Source organism: Macrobrachium rosenbergii, chromosome 2 (genome assembly GCF_040412425.1).
Source record: "Macrobrachium rosenbergii isolate ZJJX-2024 chromosome 2, ASM4041242v1, whole genome shotgun sequence".
NCBI classification, from domain to species: Eukaryota; Metazoa; Arthropoda; class Malacostraca; order Decapoda; family Palaemonidae; genus Macrobrachium; species Macrobrachium rosenbergii.
In genome coordinates, this window is record NC_089742.1 from 47896243 (window position 1) to 47913742 (window position 17500).

Here is a 17500-nt window from a genome sequence, read left to right on the forward strand (position 1 = left end):
TATATATATATATATATATAGTATATATATATCCTCTCTCTCCCTATGTATATCTATCTATGAATATATACATATATATATATATGATAATATTCATGTGTACGAGTCTCTCTCTCTCTCTCTCTCTCTGCGCCCTCGCTACGACGAAACGTTAAAAATGATCGAGAAAATATCAAAGTAGTACACTCAGTGTGTGTGTGTGTATAAACACTCTGCCATTCGTAACCTTGTCACATTTCCCTTCCATCGATTTCTAGATCATATCTCGCTATGCTTCAGCGCTTGTTTGTAATAAGAACACTGCCATTCTTTCCTTATCAGATGGAACAGAAATATTGCGGAGAGAGAGGAGAGAGAGAGAGAGAGAGAGAGAGAGAGAGAGAGAGAGAGAGAGACTCGTACGCAAGCATATATTCATATATTTTTGTTTGTTTGTGCACTACAGAAATCCACGCTTGACCAATCTAGACCGAATTTTGGCACGCGGCCACCAATTCCCCCAACGTGCATAATAGGGCAGGTTTCAAGCTGAACTGGATAAAATCAGAATTAAATAAACGATAATGAGGGTCAGAAGAAGAGAGTAACAAAGCCGGAAAGAAAAAATCCGAAAGAAATGAGAGGCAAAGCGCGGGAAAATTGGCGCGAACCAACGAAACAGCTTCGCGTATGCAGGAAGCGGTTTCACATTTCATCAGTCGAATGCCGGATCAATGATTACTCAGCCTGAACTTTTATCATTCGTTAAATATCACTCTCTTTCGTCCGGCAGCGACACCCCTTCCCCCCGACCCCCACACCCGATATTGACATTAGTAAACCGGTGGGAGGTTTTTTTTTAATGGCGTTGTTTGGACAATGTCAAGTTTTCTTGGCGATTAATGGTTGGTTGATTTTGGAGTATAAGGGGGACAGAAAATATTGCTTTTGGGAATTTTTTTTTCGGGGAAAAATTGCTTTGCGAAAAAAATGCTATTTATAAAAATTGCTTCTGGGAAAGATTTGCTTCTGGGAAAGATTGCCTCTGGGAAAAAATTGCTTTTGGGAAATAAATTGATACTTGAAAAAACTGCCATTGGGAAATAAATTGCTTTTGGAAAAAACTGCTTGTGGGAAAAAACTACTTTTGGAAAAAACTGCTTTTGGGAAATAAACTACTTTTGGCAAAAAATGCTTTTGGAAAAAACTGCTTTTGGCAAAAAAGTGCTCTTGGGAAAAACTGCTTTTTGCAAAAATTTCTATTGGGAAAAAACTGCTGTATGAAAAAACTGCTTCTGGAAAAAAAAAATTGCTTCATGGAAAAACTGCTTTTGGAGATTCTTTTGGTTCTGTTATATCCCTGACTGCCAATTGCTGATATGTTGGCTTTTGGTTAGAAATGTCTTAAATTTGTTCTCTTGATATGATTTCCGGATGGATAGTACTGTATATGGAACAATTGCCTTTCAAGCTGTTAACAAAACAAAATATAAAGGTTTATTTTTACTCTGCATGACGACCAGACCCGTATGAAGGTAGAAAGCTGTTTGTAAAGTCAACGCCATTGCCCTGTAAAGCACTTGGCACTGCTAAAACTTCTTGCAGACTCCTAGAAAACCATACTGCCCTAAAATGGAAAACTGCAGTATCTGCAAAAGTTTGCAGATACTGCGAATGGACCCCTAAATAAAGCGTTGAAGAATCATTCTGAAACTGCGGTAACTTGTGTATTAGTGTTTCACGAGCCCAGTAGGTGGCATATCTCAATTTCGAAAATTTTGCAGATACTGCGGTTTTCCCTTGCCTTACCACTGATTTTGCAGATACTGCGAATGGGACCCCCCTAAATAAAGCGTTGAAGAATCATTCTGAAACTGCAGTAACTTGTGTATTAGTGTTTCACGAGCCCAATAAGTGGCATATCTCAATTTCGAAAATTTTGCTGATACTGCAGTTTTCCCCTGCCTTACCACTGAGTTTGCAGATACTGCGAATGGGACCCCCCTAAATAAAGCGTTGAAGAATCGTTCTGAAACTGCAGTAACTTGTGTATTAGTGTTTCAGGAGCCCAATAGGTGGCATATCTCAATTTGAAAAATTTTGCTGATACTGCAGTTTTCCCTGTACCACTGATTTTTGCGAATGGACCCCCCTAAATAAAGTTGAAGTTCTGAAACTGCAGTAACTTGTGTATTAGTGTTTCACGAGCCCAATAAGTGGCATATCTCAATTTCGAAAAATTTGCTGATACTGCAGTTTTCCATTTTAGGGCAGAATACATAAGCTACGCTGATGATATCACCAGTCTTAAGCAACGTTAGATCTTTCACAATCATATGGGTGGTATATGCGACAGGCTCGAGGAGTCTTCTGTAAGAGGCAACTAGGTGACATGAATCCCACATGCCAACAGATCAAAGTATTAATGATGGAGAAAAAACCCAGAAAAATTTAAAAACTAATATCTGGAAAAAGAAGCCTTCATAGAAGCTCGGCTCTCTGCAGCAGATCTGAAATAGCAGATGGAAGATAAACATTTCTCGTAAATCCCTGGCGGTAAATCCGTCTCCAGCATTTTGTTTTGCTGCGGAATGTGGATTATTGTGAAGTGCTTTTAAAAGGTGTTATTTTTCGAGCAGTGGAACAAACATTCGTTCTATTTCAGCTCGCCCTTATTCTCTTTTGTTATTTTTTTTTTTACTTATCTTGATATAGAATAAATTCCAATATATAATAAAGGTTCCGATAAAATTAAAGCCTGAAAAACTGCGACTCTGGTCGTGGCCTGGGTGGGTGATCGCAACTAGTCTGGGAGGTAAATGAATTCACAGATAAAATTAAAGCCTGAAAAACTGCGGCTCTGGTCGTGGCCTAGATGGGTGATCGCAAATAACTAGTCTGGGAGGCAAATAAATTGACAGATAAAATTAAAGCCTGAAAAACTACGGCTCTGGTCGTGGCCTGGATGGGTAGTGGCCCTTACAGAAACTCGCTGCGGACCTTAGGAACCTGGTGGAAGAGGCAGTTGGTCACAACGAGGAACGAGTGACGGGCAGACGTGAACGTGACAAGAGAAAAAAAAAGTCACCGACTAAACTTTTTTTTTTTTTGGCTGATGAAAAATTTAAAGATTTTCCGTCAATTTATTCAACTTCAAGACTAATGAAGAATGAAGACCATGACAAGTCATAGGAATTTATGAAGTTCCAGTGTACGGGTTTTAATCGCTTTTTCTGCTCAATAACTTTCGAAGAGTTGGTAAAGAAAACTAGAGGAAGGTGATAAATCAATAAGAAATACTAAGCTTTTCGAATCTCTCTCTCTCTCTCTCTCTCTGGGTCTTTACTGGATGGTATGGAGGGGGAAGGGATGGGAAGGGGGAAAGGTGATAAATTAATAAAATATACTAAGTTCTCTCTCTCTCTCTCTCTGGGCGTTTAGTGTGTGGGTGGATGGTATGTTGTAGAGGAGGAGGAGGAGGAGGAGGAGGAGGAGGAGGAGGAGGAGGAGGAGGAGGAGGAGGAGGAGGAGGAGGAGGAGGAGGAGGAGGGAGGGAGTGCACGGAGTCTCTGGGCCTTAAGTGTGTGGGTGGATGGTATTGTGGAAGAGGAGGAGGAGGAGGAGGAGGAGGAGGAGGAGGAGGAGGAGGAGGAGGAGGAGGAGGAGGAGGAGGAGGAGGAGGAGGAAGAGGGAGGGTAACGTGGACTCTTCAATGAATTTATTCATCGCGTGCATAGAATATTGATGAGTCAAACACTGAATTGATTTCTTCACATTTTCTCCTATTCGTCTCTCCCGGGTTCCTTTAGAAGCGAACACTGCCTCAGATATTATCTTCTTTTCATTTCCATTTCCACATTTCTTTATAAAATCATCAAAACAAATCTTGGAATAAAAAAATGTCAAAGGGTAAAGTAGCAATTGAGTAATGTACGTAGTTCAAGAACAGGTTACCTAGTTTTCTTAAATTGCTCTACTTCCAGAAATCACGCAGGAATCAGAAGATACGAAAGTTTACAATTGAAAAATGCAAAAAGAATATTAAAACATTAAAGACTATTAACCTTCAATAAAAAAAAATATGATGTAATGACGCTTGAAATTAGACCTGGTCTTCCTCTTATGCAAATTTGCATGAATACATTAATATGAAAACATGGCCAGAAACTGTTTATCGAATCTCCATGTTTTACATGACATATAACAACGCAGGGAATATGCTTTTTTAAACTATAATTATTGCTCTATATAGCAAAAACGAAATATGTATCCTTCAAGAGAAACAACTCTTTCTAAAAGGAGAATGTATTGCAAGCCATTCTCGTCAATTCTGTACTCTCTCTCTCTCTCTCTCTCTCTCTCTCTCTCTCTCTCCTCTCTCTCTCTCTCTCTCTCTCTCTCTACTGCGTTTATCAGCGTGTGCTTTAAGGCCAGTCTCTTCCACTTCCGTCAGATTTAGTGGGCCCTTCTCTCCCCATTAATTTCATTCTGAGCTTCATTCTGAGGCACTTTCATTTTGCATTTTATAGCGCACTTTCATTCCGCATTCTATAAGGCACTTTCATTCTGCATTTTATAGGGCGCTTTCATTCCTGCATTTTATAAGGCACTTTCATTCTGCATTTTATAGGGCGCTTTCATTCCGCATTTTATAAGGCACTTTCATTCTGCATTTTATGGGGCACTTTCATTCCGCATTGCATAAGGCACTTTCATTTTGCCTTTTATAAGGCACTTTCATTCTGCATTTTATAGGGCGCTTTCATTCCGCATTTATAAGTCGTTTTCACTCTGCACACTTTCATTTTGTATTTTATAAGGCACTTTCATTCTGAATTTTATAAGGCACTTTAATTCTGAATTTTATAAGGCACTTCCATTCTGCATTTGATAAGACACTTTCACACTGCATTTTATAAGGCATTTCATTCTGCATTTTATAAGGCACTTTCATTCAGCATTTCATAAAGCACTTTCATTTAGCATTTTATAAGGCACTTTCATTCTGCATTTTAAAAGGCACTTTCGTTCTGCATTTTATAAGGCACTTTCATCCTGTATTTTATAAGGCACTTTCATTCTGCATTTTATAAGGCACTTTCATTTTGCATTTCACAAGGCACTTCCATTTTGCATTTTATAAGGCCCTTCATTCATCTATAAGTTACCTCTGTAAACGTACATCAATTTCATATCTCCCTTTCCTGATATTTCTCTATGTCTCTCGTTCGTTCTTTCTCATTTCGTGTCTGTTACCAATTTATCACCGAATACGTGTGCCTGTATCACTCAAATTATCCGTTGCTATGCCGTTTCGTCTGAACTTCCGGTTATCAAATATTCACCTGGCTCCAAATGTCAACTTTCTCATTGCTGAATCTGTCCTTTTAACTCGCTTCATGATTTGCACTAATCTCTCTCTCTCTCTCTCTCTCTCTCTCTCTCTCTCTCTCTCTCTCTCTCTCTCTATATATATATATATATATATATATATATATATATATATATATATATATATATCTCTCACCTTATATATATATATATATATATATATATATATATATATATATATATATTTCTCTCTCTCTCTCAATATATATATATATAAATATATACAATATATATATATATATATATATATATATATATATATATATATATATATATATATATATATATATATATATTTACCTATATATATATGTGTGTGTGTGTGTGTGTGTGTGTATTATTCTTAAACTTCATAACTAAACTTCCCTGCTACCTGAAGTTCATTTCCTGTTCATGTCGCTTTTACAATCTTCTCTGAGTTCGGTTCTATCCCATACTATGAAAATTTCTAATTCTAATTTCAAGATTCAGCTTCAAAAAGGACGAATATTCCACTCTGTAATCGATACCTTGAATTTATTATTCTTGAAGAATTCCCTGTTCTTCAATGCTGGGACAAACTCTCAAGAGGAAACTCCCTAATTTAAAATGGCCCTGCTCTTGAATCTGCTACTTCGTATCTGTAAGTAATCTGCTGCCTTTCAAACATCTTTATCCCCCCTCTTTTATCCAAACTTCACAGCGCCAAGAGAGCGTAAACGATCAAGTAATTCTTTTGAGTATTCTCACGCCGTTTATACGCTTTGCTCAACCTGACTGGAATCGGAAGTGGCCGTGTCGTTCCACATTCTCTCTTTCTCAGAATACAGACATTATAATACTCCATTTAGGTCTCTCATCCAGGCAGTGGCGTAGCTGGCATTCCATCAGTGGAGGGGGCTAGGTGGGGCCAAGATATTTTTTGGGGGCCTAAGAAAATTACACAAAACTAAATTCTGTACAGAATTGGTAATCTGTACAGAATACCAATTCTGTAATTAGTAAAATACTATTCTCGAGGATATATATTACCCACGTGAATGGAGGAAAATAACAGTATTCGTAATCAGTAAACCTGTGTTTGAAGTTATAGAGCTCAATTTCCAATTAATTTTCAACTCCTACTATATGCAAATGCATCAAATACTGTAAGGGTTGAAGTTTAGCTACAAAGGGACTTTCGACTGAGGGGCCCCAAGCATCTGACTGGGGGGCCCGGGCACCCACTGGCACCCCCAAATAGCGAGGCCACTGCACCCAGGTCTGTAATTCAAGTCCCATCTCCCCAAAACACCAGAGCATGAAATGGGACGATCTTCTTCTTCTTCTTCTTCTTCTTCTTCTTCTTCTTCTTCTTCTTCCAGGGGACGCAAATGAGGAGACAATGCCTTCTTCTTCTTCTTCTTCTTCTTCTTCTTCTTCTTCGCTGACGGGACAGAAACAACGAGTGCCTTGCTAATCCATCCCATGATTTAACCAAGAAGGCGAGAGGGTATACGCACGCAAGCACGCAAGCACCTGCTAATAGGGAGGCGACTCCCTCGAGCATTAAATACACTGCAAGTGAAATCGACGCCTCCAAAGGCAGTGGGATTTTGGCTGTTAACCTCCAATTTGGAAGGTGTCTGTTGCTCTGTCTGTAAAGAAGTATTTACTAAGGACTAAGCGTCTTTCTGTTCTTTGAAATCTATGACGCATGTTTAGTATTTATATGTATTTTACATTTATAGCTTTTTATAGCTTTGAAAGTGCAAATGAGAGACAGAGTCAAAAATGGCTGTAGTTCAATTCACCACAAAAGAGCAAAAGAAAGAAAGAAAAAAAAAGACATCTTTTATTTATTCATCCCAATCCCCCGACGCTTCCACCCACCCACCTGCCACCAGCCAGCCCTCCCCCCCTTAAAAAAATATAAAAAACAAAGAAAAGAAAAAAATACATCGACTCAAAAGAAGGTTGAGAGAGAGAGAGAGAGAGAGAGAGAGAGAGAGAGAGAGAGAGAGAGAGAGTATTCGACGAAGTGTGAAATTAAGCCTCCAGATTCTAAAAGGGGGAGGAAAAAAGACCATGATTTGTAAAGACAGGATGCACCATTTTTTATTTTTTTGTATAGGCCTATCAGACGTGCAATTACGTAGTGAGTCGGTCGAAGTGGCTCCTTGTAGAGGTTAAGAAGTGTCTTTTGAGAGGGGGGGGGAAGGGGGAATGTCTGGATTAGGTCGATGATGACCCCCCCTTCCCCAGGCCAGGTTGATGTGGGGGGTGGCCCCTTCGGGTTGCATTGATGGGGGCTCCCCCCTCACCGAGTCAGGTTGATGGTGGCTGCCCCACGGGTCAGACTGATGGGGTTGCCCCACGGGTCAGACTGATGGGGGCTGTCCCACGGGTCAGACTGATGGGGGGCCGCCCCACGGGTCAGACTGATGGGGGTTCCCCGCCGCCCCCCTGGATTAGGCTGATGGGACTGCCCGGGGGCAGGTTGATGGGGTCTGCTCACCCCTGGGTCAGGTTAAATGGGGGCTACCCCCCGGGGTCAGAATAATGGAGGGGTCACAGGTCAGGTTGATGGGGACTGCCACCCCCTCCCCCGCCCAGGGTCAGGTAGATGAGGGGGGAGAGCCCCTGGGTCAGATTAAGCCGGCCCCCTTCCCCGGATCAGGTTGATAAGTCGGGGTGGGAGGACGGATAGAACAAGTCGACAACGAAAAGAGAGAGAGAGAGAGAGAGAGAGAGAGAGAGAGAGAGAGAGAGAGAGAGAGAGAGAGAGAGAGAGAGGTGTCAGAAGAGAAGTATTTTTATTACAGGTATTGATTAGGTCCTGTACTTGACGACGCCCCCTCCTCCCCCCTCCCCTCAGCACCCCCGCCCTATACGAAAGAGAGAAGAGAAAGGAGAGGAAAGGAGAGATCAGGCACTAGATAGAAGATCAGAAGTCCTCCTCCTCCTCCTCGCTAATCTCATATATATATATATATATATATATATATATATATATATATATATAATTACCTTTTATTTTTCTAATTCTAATGCGTACACTCTTTTATCATTCTTAGTAGTGTCCCATTCAGAGGCACGGGGAGAGAAACAAATAAATTACGAGATGAAGTAAAAATAAAAACAAATAAAAAACCGATACGTGACGAACGTAACAAACCTTCAACCACAAACGTAACCGGCAACATGAAAAGAAAAAAAAAATAAAGGAAAAAATTACAATGTTACGTCTACGTCGAATTATCACTCATTCACATCTAATTACGAAAAGGGAGGTAGAAAAACAAGAAAAGGAAATGAGAAAACACACACACCAAAAAAAGCCAAAAGACAAAATAAAAAAAAATTGAAAGCATAACTAGAAAAATGAAGAAATCAAGGAACAAAATTACAATGTTACGTCTACGTCGAATTATTCCTCATCTTAGTCACATCTATTTAGGAACAGGGAGATAGAAAAACGATAAAAATGAAAAGTAAAAAAAAAATAACATACACCCCAGAAAGAGCCAAAAACGCAGAAAAAATCCAAAAAAAAAAAAAAATAAAGAAACAAAATTAGAATGTTCCGCCTACGTCGAATGATCACTCATTCACACCTAATTAGGAAAAGGGAGGTAGAAAAACGATAAAAGGAAATGTAAAACCGCCCCCCCCCAAAAAAAAATCCAAAAAAAAGGGGGGGGGAACTGGTTCAAGCGTAGTACTCCTCCACTCGCAATCAATACTCGACTCGTGAGCAGTAGGATATTCAGAAGGATATTCACACAGGATCCTCACCACCTGCCTTGCCTGGGGGGGGAGGGGGGGAGGGGGCGCATGGCTGCTCTGGGGTTGGGAGACTCTTGCTAATTAGTGGAGGTGGGCGGATGAAGGGCGTATGTGGGCCGGGTTTGTAGGAAATCACTATTAATTCTTTATTATATTCTTCATATTAAATGAAGATCCGTTCTTCAGTGAATGTTGTGATGAGAAGGTTTCTGATATTTATTATTATTATTATTATTATTATTATTATTATTATTATTATTATTATTATTATAGCCAGACTCCGACGAGAAAATGAGAGAGGAGATGATATTATTATTATTATTATTATTATTATTATTATTATTATTATTATTATTATAGTCAGACTCCGAGAGAGAGAGAGAGAGAGAGAGAGAGAGAGAGAGAGAGAGAGAGATGATATTATTATTATTATTATTCGACCCCTAGCTGCAACCCCTTTCATTCCTTTTACTGTACCTCCGTTCATATTCTCCTTCTTCCATCTCACTGTCCACCCTCTCCTAACAACTGATTCATAGTGCAACTGCTTTGAGGTTTTCCTCCTGTTACGCCTTTCAAACCTTTCTACTGTCAATTTCCGTTTCAGCGCTGAATGACCTCAGTGGTCCCAGTGCTTGGCCTTTGGCCTAAAGTCTATATATCCGATTCAATTCAATTTTACCCAGATCTGGCCCCGTCATAGTTTGTAGACCACTCTTAATTAAGCTCTTTCACAAGGAGGCCTACGGAACTGGCAACCAGTTCAGCTTACCTATCAAGAAAGTTAAAGATACGAGAGAAGAAGATGAGAAAGTTAAGTATACCTTAGTTTAACCAGACCACTGAGCTGATTAACAGCTCTCCTAGGGCTGGCCCAAAGGATCAGACTTATATTACGTGGCTAAAAACCAATTGGTTACCTAGAAACGGGACCTACAGCTTATTGTGGAATCCGAACCACACTATAACGAGAAATGAATTTCTATCACCAGAAATAAATTCCACTAATTCTTCATTGGCCGGTCGGAGAATCGAACGCCGGCCCAGCAGAGTGCTAGCCGAGAACGATACCAATCCGTCCAATGAGGAACTAGAAGATGAGAGAGAAATAAAGGTAGGTCAAGTGAGAGAAGCCACAGACATTCCTCACAGAACGAGAATAATGAAAGAGTCAATCGACTGTTAGGAATTAATTTATATACACTGAATAACAAGCAATTCATTACGTTCATTAAAGCGATTCGACTAATTTCATTCCAATAACACTAAATTGTACAGTAAATTATTATACGCCTTTTATGGGACGATTACATCTGGTTTTACTGTAATGTAATTGAATTGAATTTTGACACTAATTACGTTGGCGGGTCTTTATTGCTACCCCGGCAATTGTAAATGAAATGGACACTCTCCTTTCAATATCAGCTGGGAGAGACTTTCATTTTTGTGAAAGTCACTGAAGAATGGAATTCTCCCTTGAGTGGTAAAAGTTGGAGACTTTCATTTTTGTGAAAGTCACTGAAGAATGGAATTCTGCCTTGAGTGGTAAAAGTTAGACTTTCATTTTTGTGAACGTCACTGAAGAATTGAATTCTCCCTTGAGTGGTAAAAGTTAGAGACTTTCATTTTTGTGAAAGTCATTGGAGAATGGAATTCTCCCTTGAGTGGATTTTATCAACTATCTATCTATTGGAAACAAGATAACAGGAAAGGTACATCTTGGATTTTATCAACTATCTATCTGTTTATCTATCTATCTATCGGAAACGAGATAACAGGAAAGGTACGTCTTGGATTTTATCAACTATCTATCCATCTATCTGTCTATCTATCGCAAGCGAGATGACAGGAAAGGTCACTTTGGATTTTATCAACTATCTATCATCTATCTATCTGTCTATCTACCGGAAACGAGATAACAGGAGAGCTACGCCTTGGATTTTATCAACTATCTATCTCTTTATCTATCTATCTATCGGAAACGAGATAACAGGAAAGGTACGTCTTGGATTTTATCAACTATCTATCCATCTATCCGTCTATCTATCGGAAAAGAGATAATAGCAAAGGTACGCCTTGGATTTTATCAACTATCTATCTATTTATCTATCTATCTGTCTATTGGAAACGAGATAATAGCAAAGGTACGTCTTGGATTTTATCAACTATCTATCTATCTATCCATCTATCTATCGGAAACGAGATAACGAGAAAGGTACGTCTTGCATTTTATCAACTATCTATCTATTTATCTATCTATCTATCTATCGGAAACGAGATAACGAGAAAGGTACGTCTTGGATTTTATCAACTATCTATCTATTTATCCATTTATCTATATGTCTATCGGAAACGAGATAATAGCAAAGGTACGTCCTGGATTTTATCAACTATCTATCTGTCTATCTATCGGAAACGAGACAAACAGGAAAGCTACGCCCTGGATTTTATCAAAAGAAGCCGTGCCCGAAAATACGAGATTTTTGTTTCTGGGTCGCATTATAACAATGCTGGGACCCCTCAGGATATGGGCGAACGAAGCAGTTGTTGCTGCAGAGGAATTCTTCGCAAAAATCTTTCTGGGAAAAGATTGGCTCAGTTCGGCTCTATCCGTCCCCTCCCCTCCCCACAATTCCACTGCCTCCGAACAGAAATATTATTCTCTAGTTCGTTTTGTCTCTTTCAAAGTGTAGTTCAAGAATAAAATCCACCTTATTCTTTTAGTATTCCCCAGCTCATTTTGTCTCTTTCTAAATTCTTTAGAAAGAGACTAAATCAACTGGGAATATTAATAAAAAAGGGGAATTTATTCTTCATCTATACTTTAGAAAGAGAATAAAATCCTCTTTTTTCTTTTAGGAGGAATAAAAGATTGACCGCATTCCCGTTTGCGATGGCAAATGAAAGATCTCTTCACGCCGCCCTGACACATAACTTTTATTTGAGCTTATCTAAGGAAAACATCCCGATATATACATATTTTGACCCCCAAAAATATACGATTACAGAGTCCTCGAACCCCCAGAAGCTAGAAGTAGCCAAGAGGTCTCACGGTTAAGGAATTCAAATATAGGATGAAATATGAATTATGCATGCAGATTCCTCCTTTCCAAGAGAGGTGGAGTGGTGCATGGAAAATACTTTAAACTATCTTTGCTCTTTCGCACGAAACAGGAAAAATGGATCAGTCTTGAGGTCTCAATCGTCTTACTTTTTTTTTTTCTAAACGTACTGCCCAGATAAGAAATGTGGATATTTAATTTCAAGGGAATTTTTGTTATGAGAGTAACAATGATCTTAATTTCTAAATAATTTTACACTTTATTCTCTTATGTCATCTGCAAGTCCTTCTTCTTCTTCTTCTTCCCACCTCTTCCGTAAGGGGAAAATAATGATTATGAAAATAACGATGATCACAATATATAATTTCTAAATATTTTTGCATTCCTTCTCTTATATCGTCTTCAAACTCCTTCTTCTTCTTCTTCCCACCACTTCCGAAAGGTCCACTCTACAACGATACCATTACACATTAATACCACCATTAAGAGGATTCACAGGCGCTCATTATTAATTCGTCTAATTCCACTCGACCCACTCGAGACAAAAGCCCGGTTCCATAACAAACATTCAAACTCTCGAGGGGGCAAACTTTGTTGGGGTATCAGATTTCGACAGGTTCCCCAAAACTCGTCAAATTGAAAGGATGAAAATCTTAATACGATCTCACTGGTAAACTTCGTTAATAGAAGTTAATAGGACTTCTATATAAAGTCAGCAGCGATGAAAACTAAAAGGAAGTGAGAAATGCGCCGAAATTTCTTCGGCGCGATCGAGTTTTCTGTATAGCGTATAATGTTTGCTGTATGAAACTCTCAGTCACGACTCATGAAACTCTCTGCCGCAGCACATGTAACTTTCAGCCACAGCCCGGTGGTGGCATGTGTTATTGACACCTGTAGCGGAGCCAGACGCACGATCATGGATAACTTAAACCGTAAATAAAATAAAAACTACTGAGGCTAGAGGGCTGCAATTTGGTATGTTTGATGACTGGAGGGTGGATGATCAACGTACCAATTTGCAGCCCTCTAACCTCTGTAGTTTTTAAGATCTGAGGGCGGACAGAAAAAGTGCAGATGGACAGACAAAGCCGGCACAATAGTTTTCTTTTACAGAAAACTGAAAACAAAAACACAAATAAACTTCCGACTCACCCCGGGATCGAACCCAGGTCTTTCAATTGAAAGGCACGGGCGCCACTGACTGAACATTACAGGTCATGAAATGTTCCATCTTTTATGACTCGCGTGGTACAGTTGGTAGCACCCTTGCCTTTCAACTGAAAGACCTAAACCACACAGGTCATGAAAGATTCCATCTTTTACGATTTGTGTGGTACAGTTGGTAGCACCCTTCCCTTTCAACTGAAAGACCTAGGCTCGATCCCGACGCGAGTCAGAAATTTACCTCTGTTCCACACGTGACTGTGTTTTGATGACTTCTACAACCAAAACAAGTTTGAATTGAAAACGAAATTAAAACTGGCGCATTCTACTCGGCAGGATACAAATTCCCATGCAAATGCAAAACGGCTAATACTGCAATACGCTGCGGATGGTTTAATTAATCTAATTAGCATACGCAATTTACTTTCAAAAAGAAAAACTGAGTTGAATTGTACAAGGAGGTACTCTCTGTAGCATGCAAATCTCCATCACGGCATTCCGGACCCGCCATTATCTCTGGATGGTTTAATTAGTGGCTATGGAGCCGCTAATCAACCAGCCCTTGGAAACCGCGAGCGTTTAATTTTTCCTATGGTACTTCTGTGGTTCATTTCCCCTGTGGTACTTCTGTGGTTCATTTCCCCTGTGGTACTTCTGTGGTTCATTTCCCCTGTGATATTTCTGTGGTTCATTTCCTGTGGTACTTCTGTGGCTCATTTCCCTTGTGGCATTTCTGTGGTTCATTTCCCCTGTGGTACTTCTGTGGTTCATTTCCCCTGTGATATTTCTGTGGTTCATTTCCCTGTGGTACTTTTATGGTTCATTTCCCCTGTGGTACTTCTGTGGTTCATTTCCCCTGTGGTATTTCTGTGGTTCATTTCCCTTGTGGTACTTCTGTGGTTCATTTTCCCCTGTGGTTATTCTGTGGTGTATTCCCTCCATTGTACTTCCGTGGTTCATGGAACGCACATTACAGCCTTAAATATTTGTCCCTATTTATAGAACATGAACAGGGGTGTGAATGTTTCCCGGAAAATGTTTTAATTGAAATATTCTTTTAATTTATTTATTTCCAGTGTCGTTGAAAGATTTTGGTTAAGATTATTCAAAGCCATGCTTTTAATAATTTCATTTGTCATTTGCATTTTTTATCGAATTACAAAGATTCGCTTACATAGCTCACAAAGGACCCGTCTAGGATTAATAATTGATGAGGCCATTTTTCTCTCATTATGGCCCATTCCCACTCACTGCTGCAATCCAGTCCTAAAGTGGTTTTCCAGTATTCAGTTCACGTAGGCTTTCCAGGATGACTGTCTTTTCCATAGCCTTCGTCCTTCCTCTTCAGCAGATTCCGTTACTATCTGCGGTATTCTACCCTCCCTGTCGCGCCCACTGCAGATGGACAATTTTCCAAAAGATGAAAACAAAACCTGCGAAAACTGCCCACTTCCTGGAAGTGGTAGTGACTTCCTGGAAGTGGTGGTGACTTTCTGGAAGTGGTAGTGACTTCCTGGAAGTGGTAGTGGCTTCCTGGAAGTGGTGGTGACTTCCTGGAAGTGGTAGTGGCTTCCTGGAAGTGGTGGTGACTTCCTGGAAGTGGTAGTGATAGTGACTTCCAGAAAGTGGTAGTGATAGTGACTTCCTGGAAGTGGTATTGACTTCCTAGAAGTGGTGGCGACTTCCTGGAAGTGGTAGTGACTCACTGGAAGTGGTAGTGACTTCCTGGAAGTGGTGGTGACTTCCTGGAAGTGGCGGTGACTTCCTGGAGGTGGCGGTGACTTCCTGGAAGTGGTGGCAACTTCTTGGAAGTGGTAGTGATAGTGACTTCCTAGAAGTGGTGGCGGCTTCCTAGAAGTGGTGGCGACTTCCTGGAAATGGTAGTGACTTCCTGGAAGTGGTGGTGACTTCCTGGAAGTGGTGGTGACTTCCTGGAGGTGGCGGTGACTTCCTGGAAGTGGTGGTGACTTCCTGGAAGTGGTGGTGACTTCCTGGAAGTGATGGCGACTCTGGAACTCTGGAATGAATTGCATCCAGCAACTTTTGTAATTTCAACTTTCGTTTCCCCCTTCTGTAATTTAATGGTAGCACAAAACGGCTCTCTCCTCCCTTCCCCCACCCCTTCCTCCTCCTGCTACTGCAGGAGCCACGCTCTTTGGTTCCTTGTCCTCCTCGTCGCAACTAATAGGACTCCTTCTGATGATAGTGTTCCAGCCTTTGTAATTTCCTATTGAAGTCTGCCCAGCACTCCACCGTCTGGGATTAGCAACTTGTAATGTGTTCGGTTTTTGCAATTAGATTTGCATAACAACTCATTGTATTTATATATATATATATATATATATATATATATATATATATAATATTATATACATATACATATATATTATATATAAAATCTAACTTCAACTGCCAATGGCAAAATGGAAAAATATATATATAATAAATGAGACACATCTGCCAACTTTAATCAATTTTAGCATAAACCGAAGAGAGACGTCTGCATAAACTGCCTTCCCAATTCTACTAAGTCTTCCCCCAAATGGTGATATATTCCTGCGTCCAGTGCTTTTACGGAATATGACAGGGGGGGCACGAAGACTCATTATTAACCTGCTTTTCTGCAGGTCTCCAATTTCACCCTTCTAATCTAGGCAGTAATTCTGTAGGAGGACGGTGAAATTGCAGTAACTCTCTCTCTCTCTCTCTGAGATTACAAATGGCATCATGCAAATCAACTTTTCAGGGTACTAAAGATTGAAAATAAAATGAAATATATCTTTCAGGCTTCCTCCACGTCCTGCAGCAGAGTAAATTCCAGTCGGGTAGCATTTTTATTCTCTCGAAAATTCTGACGGTGTATTTCCCAGACAAAGTTCTCCTCTCCTTCCTTCCGAAGGACATTGCTTGAGGCTTGCTTCAGGTCCGTGGAAGGTTTCTGCGCACTGGTCAGTATGACTGCAGTCGGCCAAATCATCAGGTTTTGGAAATGTTACAAATGCTCTTCATCTTTTGAGACCAGTATTCAGGTTCTCCATGGTGATGAACAACTTGAGTGGAACTGGTAAATATGGTGAATGCATATGTATTTATAGGTGTAAATGTGTGAAATTTGAACACTCACGCATATATATAATATATATATAATATCAGATAATTATCACTTTAGTATGTGATTCATTTATCACACATTACATAAAAATAAGAGAGGCAGGTGTAGGTCTGACCGGTTTCGACTTTATTTCCAGGCCATTGACGAAGGAAATAAAAGTCAGAAACCGGTCAGACCTACACCTGTCTCTTATTTTTCACCTGTGTAATCTTTGATATATATAATATATTTATATATATATATATATATATATATATATATATATATATAAATATATATAATTTGTTATATATATATATATATATATATATATATATATATATATATATATATATATATATATATATACAGTGTGTGTGTTTAGTTGACAAAGAATATCAAGAAAACTAGAAGGTTTCCTTATCTTAATATTATTTCTATTATGCAAGACTGCACCAAATTACTTACTTATCTTTAAAATAGATGATAATATCAATAAACAAATTAAAAAAATTAAAACTAGATAGCATACTAGACTTTGGCCTGCCTAGACAGAGATCGGTTCTGTTTTTCAGGGAGTTCATTCTGCAATTCTATTGCAACTCAAGGCTTGCAAAAGGAGAGCAACTCATTGTTTTAGTTTGAAAACAGGTAAAATTTCAGATAAAATTTCACTGGAAAATAAAAGCCTGTTTCATATTTTAGAACCAGATTTTTTCTCGACCAATTACAGCAATTACAGACGTCTGTTTCGAAGACCAGCGACAATATTCATTTCTCTCGTAACCCAGTTTTCGTGAGAAATTCAAATCAACCAGGGTCGAAAATATGAATTTCACTCATTACAAATAGGCAATCAACCCTTTCTCACCATAACAAAAGAGTGACCAGTGCCAAATCAGAAGTCGGTCCTTTGAGCTTACGAATAGATTTATGTTTACTTTTAGAGTATAAAAGTCAATAGATTTGTTTAGGCGTAAAATCAAATTTAATGTGTCACCTCTTTCTCTCTCTCTCTCTCTCTCTCTCTCTCTCTCTCTCTCTCTCTCTCTCTCTCTCTCTC

The 17500-nt window shown here is 39.5% G+C and overlaps 2 protein-coding genes across 2 annotated transcripts in view; both read right to left on the reverse strand.

Annotated features, from left to right (window-relative positions):
* Positions 1–17500, reverse strand: part of Cbp53E (Calbindin 53E) — a 295119-nt gene that overhangs the window by 108249 nt on the left and 169370 nt on the right.
* LOC136842985 (uncharacterized) lies at positions 3417–6818 on the reverse strand. Its single transcript, XM_067110985.1, has 2 exons — positions 6528–6818; positions 3417–3686 (listed from the first exon to the last, which is right to left on the reverse strand). Exons 1-2 carry the CDS (start codon positions 6816–6818, stop codon positions 3417–3419), a joined length of 561 nt encoding a protein of 186 aa, XP_066967086.1.